Below are 22407 nucleotides of genomic sequence, written 5' to 3'. Positions count from 1 at the left end.
CAAACTATAGGGATAGAGGGCACATACCTCAATATCATCAAAGCCATCTATGAAAAACCCACCGCAAATATCATTCTCAATGGAGAAAAACTGAAAGCTTTTCCGCTAAGGTCAGGAACACGGCAGGGATGTCCATTATCACCAATGCTATTCAACATAGTACTAGAGGTCCTAGCCTCAGCACTCAGACAACAAAAGGAAATTAAAGGCATCCAAATCGGCAAAGAAGAAGTCAAATTATCACTCTTCGCAGATGATATGATACTATATGTGGAAAACCCAAAAGACTCCACTCCAAAACTGCTAGAACTTATACAGGAATTCAGTAAAGTGTCAGGATATAAAATCAATGCACAGAAATCAGTTGCATTTCTCTACACCAACAGCAAGACAGAAGAAAGAGATATTAAGGAGTCAATCCCATTTACAATTGCATCCAAACCCATAAGATACCTAGGAATAAACCTAACCAAAGAGACACAGAATCTATACTCAGAAAACTATAAAGTACTCATGAAAGAAATTGAGGAAGACACAAAGAAATGGAAAAATGTTCCATGCTCTTGGATTGGAAGAATAAATATTGTGAAAATGTCTATGCTACCTAAAGCAATCTACACATTTAATGCAATTCCTATCAAAGTACCATCCATCTTTTTCAAAGAAATGGAACAAATAATGCTAAAATTTATATGGAACCAGAAAAGACCTCGAATAGCCAAAGGGATATTGAAAAAGAAAGCCAAAGTTGGTGGCATCACAATTCCGGACTTCAAGCTCTATTACAAAGCTGTCATCATCAAGACAGCATGGTACTGGCACAAAAACAGACCCATAGATCAATGGAACAGAATAGAGAGCCCAGAAATAGACCCTCAACTCTATGGTCAACTAATCTTCGACAAAGCAGGAAAGAATGTCCAATGGAAAAAAGACAGCCTCTTCAATAAATGGTGCTGGGAAAATTGGACAGCCACATGTAGAAAAATGAAATTGGAACATTTCCTTACACCACACACAAAAATAGACTCAAAATGGATGAAGGACCTCAATGTGCGAAAGGAATCCATAAAAATCCTTGAGGAGAACACAGGCAGCAACCTCTTCGACCTCTGCCGCAGCAACATCTTCCTTGGAACAACGCAAAAGGCAAGGGAAGCAAGGGAAAAAATGAACTATTGGGACTTCATCAAGATCAAAAGCTTTTGCACAGCAAAGGAAACAGTTAACAAAATCAAAAGACAACTGACAGAATGGGAGAAGATATTTGCAAACGACATATCAGATAAAGGACTAGTGTCCAGAATCTATAAAGAACTTAGCAAACTCAACACCCAAAGAACAAATAATCCAATCAAGAAATGGGCAGAGGACATGAACAGACATTTCTGCAAAGAAGACATCCAGATGGCCAATAGACACATGAAAAAGTGCTCCATATCACTCGGCATCAGGGAAATACAAATCAAAACCACAATGAGATATCACCTCACACCAGTCAGAATGGCTAAAATCAACAAGTCAGGAAATGACAGATGCTGGCGAGGATGTGGAGAAAGGGGAACCCTCCTACACTGTTGGTGGGAATGCAAGCTGGTGCAGCCACTCTGGAAAACAGCATGGAGGTTCCTCAGAATGTTGAAAATAGAACTGCCCTATGACCCAGCAATTGCACTATTGGGTATTTACCCTAAAGATACAAATGTAGTGATCCAAAGGGGCACGTGCACCCGAATGTTTATAGCAGCAATGTCCACAATAGCCAAACTATGGAAAGAACCTAGATGTCCATCAACAGATGAATGGATCAAGAAGATGTGGTATATATACACAATGGAATACTATGCAGCCATCAAAAGAAATGAAATCTTGCCATTTGCGACAACATGGATGGAACTAGAGCGTATCATGCTTAGCGAAATAAGTCAAGCAGAGAAAGACAACTATCATATGATCTCCCTGATATGAGGAAGTGGTGATGCAACATGGAGGCTTAAGTGGGTAGGAGAAGAATAAATGAAACAAGATGGGATTGGGAGGGAGACAAACCATAAGTGACTCTTAATCTCACAAAACAAACTGAGGGTTGCTGGGGGGAGGGGGTTTGGGAGAAGGGGGTGGGATTATGGACATTGTGGAGGGTATGTGCTTTGGTGAGTGCTGTGAAGTGTGTAAACCTGGTGATTCACAGACCTGTACCCCTGGGGATAAAAATATATGTTTATAAAAAATAAAAAGTTAAAAAAAAATTATGGAAACAAATGATAATGAAAATACAACAGTTCAAAATCTCTGGGACACAACAAAGGCAGTCCTGAGAGCCAAATATATAGCGGTACAAGCCTTTCTCAAGAAACAAGAAAGGTCTCAGGTACACAACCTAACCCTACACCTAAAGGAGCTGGAGAAAGAACAAGAAAGAAACCCTAAGCCCAGCAGGAGAAGAGAAATCATAAAGATCAGAGCTGAAATCAATGAAATAGAAACCAAAAAAACAATAGAACAAATCAACGAAAGTAGGAGCTGGTTCTTTGAGAGAATTAATAAAATTGATAAACCCCTGGCCCGACTTATCAAAAAGAAAAGAGAAAGGACCCAAATAAATAAAATCATGAATGAAAGAGGAGAGATCACAACTAACACCAAAGAAATACAAACTATTATAAGAACATACTATGAGCAACTCTACGGCAATAAATTTGACAATCTGGAAGAAATGGATGCATTCCTAGAAACATATAAACTACCACAACTGAACCAGGAAGAAATAGAAAGCCTGAACAGACCCATAACCAGTAAGGAGATTGAAACAGTCATTAAAAATCTCCAAACAAACAAAAGCCCAGGGCCAGATGGCTTCCCGGGGGAATTCTACCAAACATTTAAAGAAGAACTAATTCCTATTCTCCTGAAACTGTTCCAAAAAATAGAAATGGAAGGAAAACTTCCAAACTCATTTTATGAGGCCAGCATCACCTTGATCCCAAAACCAGACAAGGATCCCACCAAAAAGAGAGCTATAGACCAATATCCTTGATGAACACAGATGCGAAAATACTCAACAAAAAACTGTACTCATTTAAAGTGTACAATGTGGGCACCTGGGTGGCTCAGTCACTTGAGTGTCTACCTTCTGCTCAGTTAATGATCCCAGGGTCCTCAGATCAAAGCTCACATCTGCTCAGCAGGAAGCCTGCTTCTTCCTCTCCCTCTGCCTGTATCTCTGCCTATTTCTGCACTCACTCTGTCTCTGTGAAATAAAAAAATAAATAAAATCTTTTTTAAAATACAAAAATAAAGTGTACTACATTAAGAATTGAAAGAGACATTGAAAAAGCATGGCTACATACTGCATGATTCATTTCCATAGAGCTCAAAAAGGTGCACAGTAAGTTCCAACAGCTTTGTTTCTCAATTGTTAGGGTGTAATCCCACCAGTCTAATTTCCTGCTGAACACAATGTGGTATCATAAACGTAACTTCAAGGCATGTTGTGAGGAAAGATGAAATGTACGTAAATACTTTGTTTGATCAATGAATGTTCAAGCCAAAGGGCTGTGTGCATATAAATCTAAGTGTATTCATATGTATTGTTATTTCAAGAAAACACAGTCACATGCACGGATGTACATGCACAAGGCTCATAACTATTATTAAATTTATTATAACCTATCTATTATGTTGAAAGAAAGCTTGAGGGAAATTTGGAGGGTAAAGTAGTGAAAAAAAGGAACATTTGCATTCAAAAGAAATAGTAGGAATATAGAAATTTAGACCAAAAAAAGAGAATATGTGGCCCTGATTTTCACAATTGTTTTTCCTATCTTAATGCTCAGTGGGCTCAAAGACACAACCACTTTGACATTTATGCAAGGAGAATTTCTCTGTACCATCAAATAAGCCTGAATGTCTCCAAACTGACTTTAGATCATTCTTCTACTTAAGATAGTGTTTCAACACAAAATGCCCATAACCAAAGAAGCTAAGTGAATAATTTGAGAGGTTTAAATTCAGTTTCCTCTAAGAAAATTTGATTGGAGAAATGTCTCTATAACTTTCTTATTGCTGCTATCACCAATGGCCACACTGAGGGTTTAACAGAAACAAATTTCACTCCTCCAGTCCTGGAGGTCAAAGCTGAAAATGAGTCTCATTAGGCTTAATCAAGATATCTCTGCAAGACACAAAGAGTGTGAATTCTTGCCTAGTTATGTGATTCTAAGTCACTATTTCATCTCAAAACAAGAAGAAGAAGAAGAAGAAGAAGAAGAAGAAGAAGAAGAAGAAGAAGAAGAAGAAGAAGAAGAAGAAGAAGAAGAAGAAGAAGAAGAAGAATATGCTTCCAAACTCTACTTGGTAGCTTAAAAAGATCCTCATTAGAGTCACTCTTTTTGTTTAAGATTTGTTTATTTGAGAAACAGAGGGAGAGAGAGAGAGAACAAGAAAGGGGGAAAGGGAAGAGAAGTGGGAGAGAGAATCTCAAGCAGACTCCGCTGAACATGGAACAAAAAGTCATCTCAGGAGCTGGAGATCATGCCCTAGGCTGACATCAAGAGTTGGAAGCTCAATTGACTGAGACAACCAGATTCCCCTAGAGTCATTTCTTAATAGTTATCAGAAACAAACTTGATAACAGAATGATCAGGAATGTTGCTACATAGCAAGCCATCCTGAAAGCAAATGGCTTGCTATAATGTCTTCTGTATCAAGTGGAATTATATGGTTATGAGATGTTATTGTCTCTGTGGATCCACTCAAGAGCCTTGAATCAGTTGTATGTCAGCTGGGGGAGCTCTTCTGAACTCTTTCTGGGACATTCTAATACAATCAGGGCTAAACTAGCTACCAGTGGCTGATCTAGGGTGGCTTTGGCTTGGACAACTGGGCTCTGCTGCATATGTTCTCACCTCCTCTGACAGCCCACCAAGCTCATTTTATTTAAGGAGGCAGAGTCCCAAGAGAGAGCAACAGAAACGCACCAAGACCCTAAGGTCCACTGTCATCCCAGGATATCTTGCTGGCTACAGCAAATTAAAAATTCCTAATCCAGCCCAGATCAAAGAGGGAGGAAAAGTCTCCATCATCTAAAGGAAGGTGCTGCACACACTGCCAAAACATGGCTACAGAGAAAAATGGGGATGATGGGCCATCTCTGCAAACAGTCTATACTGGTGTAAATTTCAATTAGAAAGGTTTCATTTCCACTTTTACTTTCGGCAGTGGAATGATCTCAGAAAAGACAGTGATAATGAACTGTGTGTCTCCTGGACAGTTATGGAAATTTACTCCAGGAGATAAGGCTTTTCTTCAAATATAAATATGTCCTCTTTGCAACCTGCCTGTAGATCATCATTGCTAAGCTAAGAAAAGATCAAATCAATAAAATTCTTCTTTCCAGATGCCTCAGAGAGACCAGGGAACTCCTATTTAACTCACTCATTTATGGAGTTAAGAACTGTTGTATTACTGATGCTATCTACATGGCATCTTTATGTAGGGAATGTTTTCCTATTAGTTGACCTTCCGATTGACATATTCATAGTGGTTTTAATCCTAGTATTTTTTTTTATTTTTTATTACAGCTATCAATTTATTTATTATCAGAAAAACAGTATTCATTATTTTTTCACCACAACCAGTGCTCCATGCAATCCGTGCCCTCTATAATCCCCACCACCTGGTACCCCAACCTCCCACACCCCCACCACTTCAAACCCTCAATTGTTTTTCAGAGTCCATAGTCTCTCGTGATTCACCTCCCCTTCCAATTTACCCCAACTCCCTTCTCCTCTCTAACACCCCTTGTCCTCCATGATATTTGTTATGCTCCACAAATAAGTGAAACCATATGATAATTGACTCTGTCTGCTTGACTTATTTCACTCAGCATAATCTCTTCCAGTCGTCCATGTTGCTACAAAAGTTGAATATTCATCCTTTCTGATGGAGGCATAATACTCCATAGTGTATATGGACCACATCTTCCTTATCCATTTGTCCATTGAAGGGCATCTTGGTTCTTTCCACAGTTTGGCGACCATGGCCATTGCTTCTATAAACTTTGGGGTACACATGGTCCTTCTTTTCACGACCTCTGTATCCTTGGGGTAAATACCCAGGAGTGCAATTGCAGGGTCATAGGGAAGCTCTATTTTTAATTTCTTGAGGAATCTCCACACTGTTCTCCAAAGAGGCTGCACCACCTTGCATTCCCACCAACAGTGGAAGAGGGTTCCCCTTTCTCCACATCCTTTCCAACACATGTTGTTTCCTGTTTTGTTAATTTTGGCCATTCTAACTGGTGCAAGGTGATATCTCAATGTGGTTTTAATTTGAATCTCCCTGATGGCTAGTGATGATGAACATTTTTTCATGTGTCTGATAGCCATTTGTATGTCTTTATTGGAGAAGTGTCTGTTCATATCTTCTGCCCATTTTTTGATATGTTTGCCTGTTTCGTGTGTGTTGAGTTTGAGGAGTTTATGATAGATCCTGGATATCAACCTTTTGTCTGTACCGTCATTTGCAAATATCTTCTCCCATTCCGTGGGTTGCCTCTTTGTTTTCTTGACTGATTCCTTTGCTGTGCAGAAGCTTTTGATTTTGATGAAGTCCCAAAAGTTTATCTTCACTTTTCTTTTCCTTTGCCTTTGGAGACATATCCAGTTTTCCCAGGACCATTTTTTGAAGAGACTGTCTTTTTTCCACTGTATATTTTTTTCTGTTTTGTCAAAGATTAATTGACTTTAGAGTTGAGGGTCCATATCTGGGCTCTCTACTCTGTTCCACTGGTCTATGTGTCTGTTTTTATGCCAGTACCATGCTGTCTTGGTGATTACAGCTTTGTAAAAAGCTTGAAATCAGGTAACATGAGGCCCCCAGCTTTATTTTTGTTTTTCAACATTTCCTTAGCATTTCGGGTTCTCTTCTGATTCCATACAAATTTTTGGATTATTTGCTCCAGCTCTTTGAAGAATGCTGGTGGAATTTTGATCAGAATGGCATTAAAAGGATAGATCGCTCTAGGCAGTAGAGACATTTTAAAAATGTTTATTCTTCCAATCCAAGAGCATGGAATGGTCTTCCATCTTTTTGTGTCTTCTTCAATTTCTTTCATGAGTGTTCTGTAGTTCTTCAAGTACAGATCCTTTACCTCTTTGGTTAGGTTTATTCCCAGGTATCTTATGGTTCTTGGTGCTATAGTAAATGGAATTGATTCTCTAATGTCCCTTTCTGTATTTTCATTGTTAGTGTGTAAGAAAGCCACTGATTTCTGCACATTGACTTTGTATCCTGCCACGTTGCTGAATTGCTGTATGAGTTCTATTAGTTTGGGCGTGGAGTCTTTTGGGTTTTTCATATAAAGAATCATGTCATCTGCGAAGAAAGAGAGTTTGACTTCTTCATTACCAATTGGGATACGTTTTATTTCTCTTTGTTGTCTGATTGCTGTTGCTAGGACTTCTAATACTATGTTGAACAAGAGTGGTGAGAGTGGGCATCCTTGTCTTATTCCTGATCTGGTATTGGTTTTGTTTTTGTTTTCATTTTTATGGGGAAGGTTCTGCCGGAAGTAGGTGATATTTAAAATGTAAACAGACAGGACTGGAAAAGGTTATGCTGAGTGAAATAAGTCAAGCAGAGAGAGTCAATTATCATCTGTTTTTACTTATTTGTGGAGCATATCAAATAGCATGGAGGACATGGGGAGTTAGAGAGGAGAAGGGAGTTCGGGGAAATTGGAAGGGGAGGTGAACCATGAGAGACTATGGACTCTGAAAGACAATCTGAGGGGTTTGAAGGGGTTGGTGGTGGGAGGTTGGGATACCAGGTGGTGGATATTATAGAAGTCACAGATTGCAGGTAGCACTGGGTGTGGTGCAAAAATAATAAATTCTGTTATGCTGAAAATAAATAAAAAATAAATTTAAAAAATGCAAACAGAAAACAGAGATAGGAATAGTTTTCTCTCATTTTTCCACTTTTAATGAAATATAATTGACATGTAAGATTGTGGAAGTCCAAGCATACAACTTGGTGCTTTCATGTACATATGAATTTTGAAATGATCACCATGATGGGTTATTGAATCATCCATCACTTCTCAAACTTATTATTTTTTGTAGTAAAACTTTTACTATATACACTGTCAGCATCATTCATGTATACAGTGCAACAGAGTTAACCATAATGACCATGTTGTACAAAAGTTCCCAGAACTCATTCATCTTATAACTGAAGTTTTGTAGGTTTGCACCAGCATCATCTCAACTCCCTAAACCCCAGCCACAGGAAAACATCAACCTACTCTCTGTTTCTATGATTTTATAATTTTGTATTTTCATATAAATGAGATTACACAGACATTGTCATTTTTGGTCTGATTATTCATTTAGCATAATTTCCTCAGGATTCATCCAAGTTTTAACAAAGGGCAGGATGTCTTCCTCATTTATTTGTTGAATTTCATTCTACAGCTATACCATCATTATTTTGGGGGGTGGAGGTTAACTTTTTTTATTTTTTTACTTTATTTTTTTATTTTCAGCATAACAGTATTCATTTTTCCTTAATTTTTTCAATTTATTTATTTTAAGAAAAACAGTATTCATTATTTTTTCACCACACCCAGTGTTCCATGCAATCCATGCCCTCTATAATACCCACCACCTGGTACCCCAACCTCCCACCCCCCCGCCACTTCAAACACCTCAGATTGTTTTTCAGAGTCCATACTCTCTTGTGATTCACCTCCACTTCCAATTTACCCCAACTCCCTTCTCCTCTATAACACCCCTTGTCCTCTATGATATTTGTTATGCTCCACATATAAGTGAAACCATATGATAATTCACTCTCTCTGCTTGACTGATTTCACTCAGCATAATCTCTTCCACTACCGTCCATGTTGCTACAAAAGTTGAATATTCATCCTTTTTTTTGCACCACACCCAGTGCTCCATGCAATCTGTGCCCTCTATAATACCCACCACCTGGTACTCCAACCTTCCACCCCCTACTCCTTCAAAACCCTCAGACTGTTTATCAGAGTCCATAGTCTCTCATGGATCATGTTCCCTTCCAATTTCCCCCAACTCCCTTCTCCTCTCTAACTCCCCATGTCCTCCATGCTATTTGTTATGCTCCACAAATAAGTGAAACCATATGATAATTGACTCTGTCTGCTTGATTTATTTCACTCAGCATAATCTCTTTCAGTCCCGTCCATGTTGCTACAAAAGTTGGGTATTTGTCTTTTCTGATGGAGGCATAATACATTCGTCCGTTGAAGGGCATCTTGGTTCTTTCCACAGTTTGGCGACCTTGGCCACTTCTGCTGTAAACATTGGGGTACAGGTGGCCCTTCTTTTCACTCCATCTGTATCATTGGGGAAAATACCCAGGAGTGCAATTTCAGGGTCGTAGGGAAGCTCTATTTTTAATTTTTGGAGGAATTTCCACACTGTTCTCCAAAGACGCTGCACCAACTTGCATTCCCACCAACAGTGGAAGAGGGTTCCCCTTTTGCCACATCCTTTCCAACACATGTTGTTTCCTGTCTTGCTAATTTTGGCTATTCTAACTGGTGTAAGGTGATATCTCAATGTGGTTTTAATTTGAATCTCCCTGAGGGCTAATGATGATGAACGTTTTTCATGTCTCTGATAGCCATTTGTATGTCTTTATTGTAGAAGTGTCTGTTCATATCTTCTGCCCATTTTTTGATATAATTGTCTGTTTTGTGTGTGTTGAGTTTGAGGAGTTCTTTATAGATCCTGGATATCAACCTTTTGTATCTACTGTCCTTTGCAAATATCTTCTCCCAGTCCGTGGGTTGCCTCTTTGTTTTGCTGACTGTTTCCTTTGCTGTGCAGAAGCTTTTGATTTTGATGAAGACTCAAAAGTTTATTTTCGCTTTTGTTTCCTTTGCCTTTGGAGACATATCTTGAAAGAAGTTGCTGTGGCTGATATCGAAGCTGCTACTGCCTATGTTCTCCTCTAGGATTCTGATGGATTCCTGTCTCACATTGAGGTCTTTTATCCATTTTAAGTTGATCTTTGTGTACGGTGTAAGAGAATGGTCGAGTTTCATTCTTCTACATATAGCTGTCCAGTTTTCCCAGCACCATTTGTTGAAGAGACTGTCTTTTTTCCACTGTATATTTTTTCCTTTTTGTCGAAGATTTATTGACCATAGAGTTGAGGGTCCATATCTGGGCTCTCTACTCTGTTCCACTGGTCTATGTGTCAGTTTTTTGCCAGTACCATGCTGTCTTGATGATCACAGCTTTGTAGTAAGGCTTCAAATCAGGTAACGTGATGCCCCCAGTTTTATTTTTGTTTTTCAACATTTCCTTAGTGATTCGGGGTCTCTTCTGATTCCATACAAATTTTAGGATTATTTGCTCTAGCTCTCTGAAGAATACTGATGGAATTTTGACCAGAATAGCATTAAAAGTATAGATTGCTCTACGCAATATAGACATTTTAACAATGTTTATTCTTCCGATCCAAGAGCATGGAATGGTCTTCCATCTTTTTGTGTCTTCTTTAATTTCTTTCATGAGTGTTCTGTAGATGTTGGAGTACATATCCTTTACCTCTTTGGTTTGGTTTATTCCCAGGTATCTTATGGTTTTTGGTGCTAAAGTAAATGGGATCAATTCTCTAATTTCCCTTTCTATATTTTCATTTTTAGTGTATAAGAAAACAACTGATTTCTGTACATTGACTTTCTATTCCTGTCACATTACTGAATTGGTGTTGGAGTCTTTTGGTTTTTCCATATAAACTTTCATGTCATCTGCGAAGAGAGTTTGACTTCTTCATTGCCAATTGGATACCTTTTATTTCTCTTTGTTGTCTGAATGCTGTTTTAGGACTTCTAATACTTTGTTAAACAAGAGTCATGAGAGTGGGCATCCTTGTATTCATGATCTCAGTGGAAAGGCTGTGAGCTTTTTCCCATTGAAGATGATATTTTCTGTGGGTTTTTCAATAGATTCTATAAAGGTGAGGAATATTCCTTCTATCACTTTACTTTGAAGCATTTTAATCAGGAAGGGATGCTGGGTTTTGTCAAATGCTTTTTTTTGCATTAATTGAGAGGACCATGTGCTCCTTCTCTTTTCCCTTATTGATTTGTTCTATCCCATTGATTGATTTGTTTTTTTTTTTTTATTTCTTTTCAGGGTAACAGTATTGATTATTTTTGCACCACACCCAGTGCTCCATGCATTCCGTATTCTCTCTAATACCCACCACCTGGTTCCCCCAACCTCCCATGAGCCATCCTTGCAACAAAGGGATGATTCTCACCTGGTCATGGTGGATAATCTTTTTAATGTGCTATTGGATCCTATTTGCTAGGATCTTCTGGAGAATCTTAGCATCCATATTCATCAGGGACATTGGTGTGAAACTCTCCTTTTTGGTTGGGCATCTTTGCCTGGTTTGGTGATCAGGGTAATGCTGGCTTCATAGAAAGAGTCTGGAAGTTTTCCTTCTGCTTCAATTTTTTGAAACAGCTTCAGGGGCATAGGTCTTATTTCTTCTTTGAAAGTTTGGTAGAATTCCCCAAGGAATCCATCAGGTCCTGGGCTCTTGTTTTTTGGGAAGTTTTTGATCACTGCTTCAATCTCGTTACTAGATATCAGTCTATTCAGGTTGTCCATTTCTTCCTGGTTCAATTTTGGAAGTTTATAGTTTTCCAGGAATGCATCAATTTCATCTAGGTTGCTTAGCTTATTGGCATCTAACTGTTGATAATAACTTCTGATGATTGTTTCTGCTTCCTTGGTGTTAGTTGTGATCTCTCCCTTTTCATTCATAATTTTATGAATTTGGGATTTCTGTCTTTTCTTTTGGATTAGTGTGGCCAATGGTTTATCGACCTTATTAATTCTTTCAAAAAACCAGCTTCTAGTTTCATTGATGCATTCCACTGTATCTCTAGTTTCTGTTTCATTGATCCCTGCTCCAATCTTGATTATTTCCCTTCTTGCATGTAGAGTTGGCTTAATTTGTTGTTGATTCTCCAGTTCATTAAGGTGTAGAGACAGCTGATGTGTTCTGGTTTTTTCAATTTTTTTGAGGGAGGCTTGGATGGCTATATATTTCCCCCGTAGGACTGCCTTTGCTATATCGCATAGGTTTGGACCAAAGCGTTTTCACTCTCATTGGTTTCCATGAATTGTTTAAGCTCTTTGATCTCCTGGTTGATCCAAGCGTTCTTAAGCAAGGTGGTCTTTAGCTTCCAGGTGTTTGAGTTCTTTCCAAACTTTTCCTTGTGGTTGACCTCCGATTTCCAAGCATTGTAATCTGAGAATATGCAGGGAATCATCTCAATCTTTTGGTATCAATTAAGCCCTGATTTGTGACCCAGTACATGGTCTATTCTGGAGAATGCTCCATGGGCACTCAAGAAGAATGATCATTCTGTTGTTTTAGGGTGGAATGTTCTGTATGTATATATATATGAGGTCCATCTGGTCCAATGTATCATTCAATGCTCTTGTTTCTTTATTGATTTTGTGCTTGGATGATCTGTCTACTACTGAGAGTGGCATGTTAAGATCTCCTACTATTAATGTATTCATATCAATGTGACTCTTTATCTTGATTAACAGTTTTCTTATGTAATTGATGGCTCCCATATTGGGGCTTATATATTTATAATTGTTAGATCATCTTGGTGGATAGTCCCTTTAAGAATGATGTAATGTTCTCCAAAGTGGCTGCACCAACTTGCATTCCCACCAACAGTGGAAGAGGGTTCCCCTTTCTCCATGTCCTCTCCAACACACATTGTTTCCCGCCTTGCTAATTTTGGCCATTCTAACTGTTGTAAGGTGGTATCTCAATGTGGTTTTAATTTGAATATCCCTGATGGCTAGTGATGATGAACATTTTTTCATATGTCTGATAGCCATTTGTATGTCTTCATTGGAGAAGTGCCTGTTCATATCTTCTGCCCATTTTTTTATATGATTATCTGTTTTGTGTTTGTTGAGTTTGAGAAGTTCTGTATAGATCCTGGATATCAACCTTTTGTCTGTACTGTCATTTGCAAATATCTTCTACCATTCTGTGGGTTGTCTATTTGTTTTGTTGACTGTTTCCTTTGCTTTGCAGAAGCTTTTGATCTTGATAATGTCCCAAAAGGTCATTTTCATTATTGTTTCCTTTGCCTTTGGAGAACAGTGTGGATATTCCTCAAGAAATTAAAAATAGAGCTTCTCTATGACCCCGCAATTGCACTACTAGGTATTTACCCCCAGAGATACAGATGGAGTGAAAAGAAGGGCCACCTGTACCCCAATGTTCATAGCAGAAATGGCCACAGTCACCAAACTGTGGAAAGAACAAAGATGCCCTTCAATGGACAAATGGACAAGGAAGATGTGGTCCATATACACTATGGAGTATTATGCCTCCATCATAAAGGATGAATACCCAACTTATGTAGCAACATGGATGGGACTGGAAGAGATTATGCTGAGTGAAATAAGTCAAGCAGAGAAAGTCAGTTATCATGTGGTTTCACTTATTTGTGAAGCATAACTAATAACATGGAAGACATGGGTAGATGGAGAGGAGAAAGAAGTTGTGGGAAAGGGGGAGGGTTGGTGAACCATGAGAGACTATGGACTCTGATAAACCTGAGGGTTTTGAAGGGTCAGGGAGTGGAAGGTTGAGGGAGCCAGGTGGTGGTGGGTGTTAAGGAGTGCAAGTATTGCATGGAGCACTGGGTGTGGTGCAAAAACAATGAATACTGTTATGCTGAAAAGAAATTTTTCAAAAAGAAAATTTAAAAAAGAATGATGTTAATGTCCTTCTGTATCTCTGACTACATTCTTTAGTTTAACATCTAATTTATCTGATATGAGAATCACTACCCCAGCCTTCTTTTGAGGCCCATTGGCATGAAAGATACTTCTCCATTCCTTCACTTTCAGTCTGGATGTATCCTTAGGTTCAAAGTGGGTCTCTTGTAGACAACATATGGATGGGTCCTATCATTTTATCCAATATGCAAACCTGTGTCATTTTGTGGGCACATTTAGGCCATTCATGTTGAGAGTGATTATTGATAGATATGTTTTTATTGACATCGTGTTACCTTTGAAGTCTTTGTTTCTTTTTTTTTTTTTAAGATTTTATTTATTTATTTATTTGAAAGACAGAAATCCAAAGTAGGCAGAGAGGCAGTCAGAGAAAGAAGGGGAAGCAAGTTCCCTGCTGAGCAGAGAGCCCAATGCGGGGCTCAATCCCAGGACCCTGAGATCATGACCTGAACCGAAGGCAGAGGCCTAATCCACTGAGCTACCCAGGTGCCACTGATGTCTTTGTTTCTATAGACAGTCTCCATATATTTCTGTTCAATGATATTCTTAGGATTTTTCCTCTTTTATAGAACCCCCCTTTATATTTCTTGCAGTGTCGGCTTGGTGGTCGCATACTCTTGTAAACCTTGCCAGTCTTGGAAGCTGTTTATCTCTCTCTCCATCCATTTTGAATTTCAGTCTTGCTGGATAAAGTATTCTTTGCTGCATGTCCTTCTCATTTAGTGCCATGAATATGTCTTGCCAGTCCTTTCTGGCTTAGCAGGTTTCTGTGGACAGGTCTGACGTTGTTCTGATGGGCTTCCCTCTGTACATAAGGAATTTGTTCACCCTACATGATTTCAAGAGCTCCTGTCTACAATTATGATTCATCAGTTTCACTCTCAGATGTCTCGAGGTCTTTCTAAATTCTGTGATCTTGGGGGGAGATCTTTCGGCCTCCAGTACATGAGCACTGGTTCCATTAGCGAGATTGGGAAAATTTTCACTTATTTGTGGAGCATAACAAGTAGCATGGAGGACATGGGGAGTTAGAGAGGAAAAGGGAGTTGGGGGAAATTGGAAGGGGAGGTGAACCATGGGAGACTATGGACTCTGGAGGTTTTTTTGTTTGTTTGTTTGTTTGTTCATTTGTTTTCTTTCCCCTTGGCAGCTTTTGATGGCTTTTGGAGGTTTAGAGGAAAGCAAACTGCACCCAGACCTCCCTCTCAGAAATAAGCCTCAGTCTGTTCCCCTCTGGGTGCTCTCGAGCACATAAATTCCCCCCTCTGCTGCTGGCAGAGCATGTTCCCAGTCATGGTCTCTGGGGTCACAGGAACTCCTGCTTGTACCCAAAACCCGGATAGCTGATAGGCGATAGCTGTGGCTGTCTGGGCAGCTCCAGACTGCCAGAGAGGTCTCAAGCAGAGATAGTACACTGAGATTTTCCCAATGGCCCAGACTGAGAATGCTCAGACTCTCCAGGGTCCAAGAGAGCCCCGGCTAGCGCTTGCACACACCTCTTTCAGGGGAGAGTGTGGGGCACAACTCAGACTCTGGTAGCACAGCGCTTGAGTGGAGAGTGCAAAAGGCTGTGGTTCTGCCGGCCGACGAGGCTCCCTCATTCTCACCCCAATGCTCTCAGGCACGCTGGCAGCTCAGGGACCAAGACCTGGTCTCTTCACCGCAGTCTATCTGGCTCAGTGCCAGGGGTGGCTGTCCTGGGTCCAGGGACTTAAGCCCCTAACCCTAACCACCCCAATTTCCACAATTTCGCCCCAGGATCCTTTGCTCTTTTTGAGTGCTCTCAAGCACACTCCACGTTAATGCTGCTCCCCAATCACAGGGCACTCTCGCATTGGGGTATTACTTTCCAATGGGTCACTTCTGGTGGTTCTCTCCCCCTTTTGTTTATCTTCTGATATCAGTCCGATGTTCCCACTCCACTTTACTTGTCTTCTGCCCCTATAGAGATCCAGAAGTGTATAATTCTAATCTCAGGCTGATTTCATGGTCGATCAGAATTCTTTGGTAGGTAATCAGCTCACTTTAGAGTACAGGTTGAAATGGCGACTCCTCCTACTTCCCCGCCATCTTGTCTCCCCCTCACATCTTGGTTGGAATTTTTAAACACGTAGCAAAGGAAGTTTCTCTGATTTTGCTGGCAGAAATGTGAACTATTACGATGTTGGGAAAATAACATAGAGACAGCTATAAATATGAAAATACACATATTGCTCAGCTCAGAAATTCTCAATCTCGACACTATCGACATTGTGGTCCAGTCTGTTCTCTGTGGTGGCCTGTATCCTGAGCCTTGCAGGATGATGTTTAGAGCATCCTTGGCCTCTCCTGACACCTCCCATGTGACTCCAAGTTCCCAGTGACCCCCTGAAGAACAATATTTCCTTCAGTGTAGAACCCGACTTTTAACATACAATCTCCAAATAGTTTTGTAGAATTGTTATAGTAGCAATGTATTGAAAAAGAATTGGAAAATCTTTCAAAGTGTGAGTAGCATAGCCACATAGTGAAAATTATGCAGACCCTGAAATAAAGAATTCTCATTACCCTAGTTGACTGGAGGCAAGTTCATGAGGTATTATTCAGTAAAAAGGAAGAATGGAAAGAAGTAGGAAAAAAGACAATTTATCATGAGCATAGGATACTACTTATCCAATTTTACAGTGTATGAATGTGTATTTTTACATAATCTAGGAAGAGAAGTTTTAATGAAACAAAGAATTTAAGGAATAAGGATTGACAGGAGGAATGAAATTAGGTCAAGTATACTGTCTTCAAAACAACTGTGTGAAACAAAATTCAATGAGAATCTAAAACTAACATATAAAAAGACATAAAATAATAATTCAGTGCTGTCAAAATGGTTCACTAATTCCATATTAGGTGTCCAAAGACTTGGAATAAAAGAATATGAGTGAATTATCTTTACAGCTGGGGAGTAAGCACTCTCTAAGTGATCATTTTTTCTACATAAAGATACATGGATTGAAATATGCTTAGGAAGGTAAAGGCAATCTTCAGTCAAAGGTAAAGAAGAGATGACAGTCAAAGATGGTGCAACTTTTAGAAATGGATCTCATCACAAAGAGACAAAAGGATCCATGGGGAATGACAGAGATGCAAAAACAATTGGAAAATACATATAGAGGTGATTTATTAGCACTCAATGTACAAAGTACCATTTACTTCATTTTTGTTTATTGCAAGGACTGCCAATTAAAAAATATTAGTGAAAGCTTGATATTTCAGGGTGGATAATATCAAAATGCAATAAAGAGAACACCATATAACCAAGTGACAGATTCAAGTCCATACAATAATGAACACAATTCCCCACATATGCATCTATACATACATACTAGAACTCAATGCAAACAGCAAATTTGGTAAAATAAATACAAAACCCTCCTCTAATTCTTTGTTTGAAAGAATGCAATCAAAGAAAATAATAATCACCTCCCCCGACTCCATTGTACAAATACAAAGACCTGGTAGAGACAATGTACAGTAGAGAAAAAAATGAATAACTAACCCCAAAATATATTCAGCTCTCCTAGTGATGAAATCATTGCAAAGCTAAGCCCCTTCATATAGTTTTCATTGTTAGATAATTGTTTTCACATGAATACCCAGAGGAACAGGGGATGCTGCGAAAATGTATGTCTTATGAATTACTGTTGCAAGTTATTATCTGGAAGAAATAAATTGGTCTAGGTCTTTCTCATCAGTATGGAAACAGAGTACAATATGCCCCATTTTAAAGACAAAAAAGAAATGCCCTGACTTCACTGGACATCTCTCCATACCTAATATTCCTAATCTGTTTAATTGCAAAACTTGGTAATGTGTTCTATTTTTACTGGAAGTACTTTATGCCTCCCATCCCTTCACTTCATTGTTAGCAATCACACATGTGCTGCTGAGAAACTATTCACTTCTTTCTTTAACATCATCAGTGAATCCATTCATCAGTTCGTTGGGCAAGCAAATGAGTACTGAGATCTCTAGGTTCTGGGCTAGGCTGGAGGCTATCAGGTAAACTCAGATAAATGCACCAGGTTTGGATTGTGTATGACCCTGGCCTGCAGAACCTGCTGGGCTCTGGGACTGACCTGAATGGCAACTCTGAGGGAGGGGTCTCTATGTGGCAGTCTGAATTCCTCCTGTGTCGGGATGATGGTGACTAAATTCTGTCCCTTGACAAGATGGCAGGAAGGAGGGTGAGATAAGTCTCCCAGCCAAGCTTAGGACTCCAGAGGCAAAACCAGGCCCTATACATCCCAATTTGGCACAGGCAGAGGTATTGTTACACTGGGGATATTTAGAGTTTCTCTGTCTGCTCATGAGGCACGTTTCCTTCCTGGTCCTCCAACCTCTAAGCACATGAGTTTCCTATGGGACACTGGTGTGGACATGAAGGGAAATTTTCCTGGAGATTGTGTGTTCCCCCCACAGACCAGGTTATAACCAAGTGAATCCAGAATTAATTACCCCTTCCTCAGGAGCTCCCAGAGTTTAGACCTTCCAGCACCTTATCCCAACCCTGACTTCAACTTTTCCACAAAGCCTAGGACTGAACAATGTGTCTGGATGAGATCCCTTGGATCTCCAAATTGTTGACTTGTGGTGGACACACAGCCCTGCCATCTATAGAATATCCCTGTGTTCCTTTTCAACGAGGAGAACTAAGCTTTTTTGATATAAACCTTGAGCAAGGAATGCCTGGGTGGCTCAATCTATTAGGCATCTGTCTCCAGCTCAGGCCATGATCCCAGGATACTGGGATTGAGTCCCAGGTTCCTTAATCAGTGTGAGCCTGCTTCTCCCTCTGCCTACCTCTCCTCTGGCTTGGGCATGCTCTCTCTCTCTCTCTCTGACAAATAAATACAATAATTTTTAAAACCAAACAAACAAACAAATGAAAAACCTTGAGCAAGACATACCTCAGCTTCCTGACACATTTGCCAAATGATTAGGAATTTCATACTTATAAATTAAGAGCTATCATTTGGTCCCTTAGTGTGAAACTTTTGTTATTTATAAGAAATATATTTAGAATTTTTGCACTATTTTAATTATTTTAGAATAAAAAAGTAAACAGATTCTTCCTTGTATTGTCCAGAATGCACCAAGACTTGCAAACTTTTTTTTTATCCCAGTGAGAAACATTTCAGGCTTCTGACCCCCTGAATTTGTCAGAGCATAAGTGTGTTTTAAACACTGATGTAGTCATTTTACATTAGCATTAGAAACTGAATACAAATATTTATCCAATAAAATTTTGCTCAGGAAACTAAGCCTAAGCAATCTTAGGAACTTGTTCAGTCCTATGACAATTGACCATGTACAATCCCCCTCAAAAAGAATGTTTTCAGAGCCCTCTTTATATCTTTGTTCCTCAGGCTGTAGATGAAGGGGTTCAGCATGGGTGTGACCACCGTGTACATCACTGAGGCCACTGCACTTGCATGGGAGCTCTGGGTAGCAGCAGAGCTAAGATACACACCTAGCATTGTACAATAAAATAATGAGACAACAGAAAGGTGAGATGCACAGGTAGAAAATGCTTTATACTTGCCCCTAGCTGATGATATTCCACGTATGGAGGAAACAATTTTAGAATAAGAGTAAAGGATGCCAGCAAAAGGACCACCACCCAGCAGGACAGCTGCAAAATACATCACCAAATTATTAAGAAAGGTATCAGAACAGGCAAGTTGGACCATCTCATTGAGTTCACAAAAAAAGTGAGGGATTTTCACCTCTGTACAGAAGGAAAGTCGCAACATCATTAAACTTTGCAACAAGGAATTCAGGATGCACATGATCCAGGACAACAGAACCAGCAGTCCACAGAACTGGGGTTTCATGATGACTTTGTAGTGTAGGGGGTGACAGATGGCCACATAGCGATCATAGGCCATCACACTCAGGAGAAAGACATCCAACACAGCAAAGAGTATGAAAAAATAAATCTGTGTGACACAGCCTGCAAAGGTTATGACTTTACTTTCTGTCTGTATATTCATCAGCATCTTAGGGACAGTGGTGGACGTGGAAAAGATGTCTACAAAGGACAGGTTGGCCAGGAAGAAGTACATGGGAGTGTGGAGGTGGGAGTCAGAGCAGACGGTCAGGATGATGAGCAGGTTTCCAACCACCGTGATCAGGTACATGGAGAGGAAAAGCCCAAATATGAGGGGCTGCAGTTCTGGTTCCTCTGAAAATCCCAGAAGAAGAAACTCTGAAATTTGTGTATCATTGCTGGGTTTCATGTGGTAGAGGTGACTTCAAGGACAGAGGCAAACAGCTTGATTAATTTTCATGTGCTTGTATTGCTCACAGATTTAAAATGTTACCTTTTTAATTTTGTAGTCTAAATATTCATTTTAATATTTTGCACATGGTTATGGTCCAATTCAGGGGATCCCCTGCACCACAATAATTATGAAATTTTTCTTCCAATCACTTAATTTACAAAAGGCCATGTATTCCACACTTTCAAGTAAATTATTTCAAATCCCAGAAATACAAATTAAGTCCTGGCCATGATTTAAACATTTTCTAGGTGATGAGGATAGGGTGCTAAGGAAAAAATTTCCCTATCATTCAATAATGGAGAAGGAATACATTAACAAATAAGAAAATAAATAGCCTTTCAGAGAGTGGCAGATGGTATGAAGAAAAGGATAACAGGGATAAAGCAAAGAGTGAATAGGGCATGATATTTTCATGGGTATATAAGCCAATTCTGTGAACAAGGTGACATTGCCACAAATATCTCAATTAAGAGATGGAGGCAGACCTAGGATTATGGAGGAAGTGTGTACCTGACAGAGGTAATGGCCAGTGCAAAGGCCTTGAGGATGGTACTTGTTCCCAACTGTTCAAGTCAAAAAGCAAAGCCAGTGCTACAAGGGGAATGAGCAGGAGGGAGCCTGAGGAGAGAAGTCCTCAGACACACTGAGGAGAGAAGTGACCTCTCTTTTACCTCTGAAACCTCAAGGCACAGGGACTTCCTTGTCCCCACTGCCTCTCCCACTGTATTCATCGTGTTGCAAAGGCATCTCATGAATTGAACCAGATCCTCTTCTTAGTGGCCTCTCTTGATTGAATGGTGTTTTGTCACTTTGGGAGTTATGAGTCCTGGCACCTTGTTGTGGAGACAGTTCATACTCTACAAGTTACATACACACACACATACACACACACGCACACACACCCCACCATCCTCTCCTGGTTTGTGTTAGTCCCTTGTCTTTCTCTGTCCCTGCCATCTCGATTGTGCCAGGAATGAATTCGACCCACATAGGCCCTATCAGTGGACTTTTCCCTGCAAAATGCAGAGTTGCCAATCCTTAAGCCTCTCATGGATAAATAATATATTTAAATATTAAAATACATGCATAAACAATGAATTCTGTTATGCTGAAAAGAAATTTTAAAAATGCCTAAATGTATATATACGTGTGTGTGTGTGTGTGTGTGTGTTCTCGAAATTGAGCAATGGGTTAAACAAACACTCCACAAGACAAAGTATACATAACACAACAAAAGTTGGGTGTTTTTATATCAAGCATAGAAGACTTATTTTTCATGTACCTCTTGCATCATTTCTGGCCAATTTATTTCTATGTGGTCTGGTAGGGGATGGGGTTAGTCCCTTTCTCCCTTCTCTATGTGTCATATTTTCTTGATATTCTTGAGCTTTGGGTATACATCTCTCTTTTTCTAACCCAGTGGGCACACTCTAATCATCATTCTGGATATCACCCAATGTGCAAATGGGTCCACAGACCACACTCTACAATCCTGTCCCCACCATGACAATTCTTTTTGTACTCAACAATTTTCTTCATATCAATTTTTCTGTGGATATCATTTCATACACACATTTATTTCATTAAGTTCTGTCCTCATTGTGGTGATTCATGATTCAAAAGTGCAGGGACTTCACCTTCTTTGTTCTTTTTTTTTTTTTCACCAAGTTTTATGAATATATGTGTTTCCTATAAAAATCCCCAAGAATGTGGGTAGGTTTAGAATGAACAGAATGAAGGGATCACAAAACCAGGTTAAAATGTAAATTGAGCCATTTCAAAACACCAGTTTTATGCAAAACGACATTGGGGAGGGTATGTGCTTTGGTGAATGCTGTGAAGTGTGTAAACCTGGTGATTCACAGACCTGTACCCCTGGGGATAAAAATATATGTTTATATAAAAAAATGAAGGGAATCTTTCTGCCCTTCAACAGATGAATGGATAAGGAAGATGTGGTGCATATACACTATAGAGTATTATGCCTCCATCAGAAAGGATGAATATCCAACTTTTGTAGCAACATGGATGAGACTGGAAAAGATTATGCTGAGTGAAATAAGTCAAGCAGAGAGAGTCAATTATCATATGGTTTCACTTACTTGTGGAGCATAACAAATATCATGGAGGACATGGGGAGTTGGAGAGGAGAAGGGAGTTGGGGGAAATTGGAAGGGGAGGTGAACCATGAGAGACTATGGACTCTGAAAAACAGTATGAGGGGAATGAAGTGGTGGGGG

General features: G+C 39.6%; 1 protein-coding gene across 1 annotated transcript in view; it reads right to left on the bottom strand.

The window, feature by feature from the left end:
- The window catches only part of LOC309862652 (olfactory receptor 7C2-like), a gene marked incomplete at both ends in the record, with an annotated part of 72353 nt that extends 52231 nt beyond the window's left edge, over positions 1-20122 (bottom strand). The window contains one exon of the mRNA XM_082726777.1: positions 19919-20122. Within this exon, the coding sequence (XP_082582903.1) occupies positions 19919-20122 (204 nt within the window). The remainder of the gene's footprint in view (positions 1-19918) is intronic.
- Between the last annotated feature and the right edge of the window lie 2285 nt (positions 20123-22407).

The sequence above is a fragment of the Mustela nivalis genome (assembly GCF_964662115.1).
Source record: "Mustela nivalis genome assembly, chromosome: 1".
NCBI lineage: Eukaryota > Metazoa > Chordata > Mammalia > Carnivora > Mustelidae > Mustela > Mustela nivalis.
Note: the sequence above shows the minus strand (reverse complement) of the source record. Positions and strands in the feature narration are given on the sequence as shown.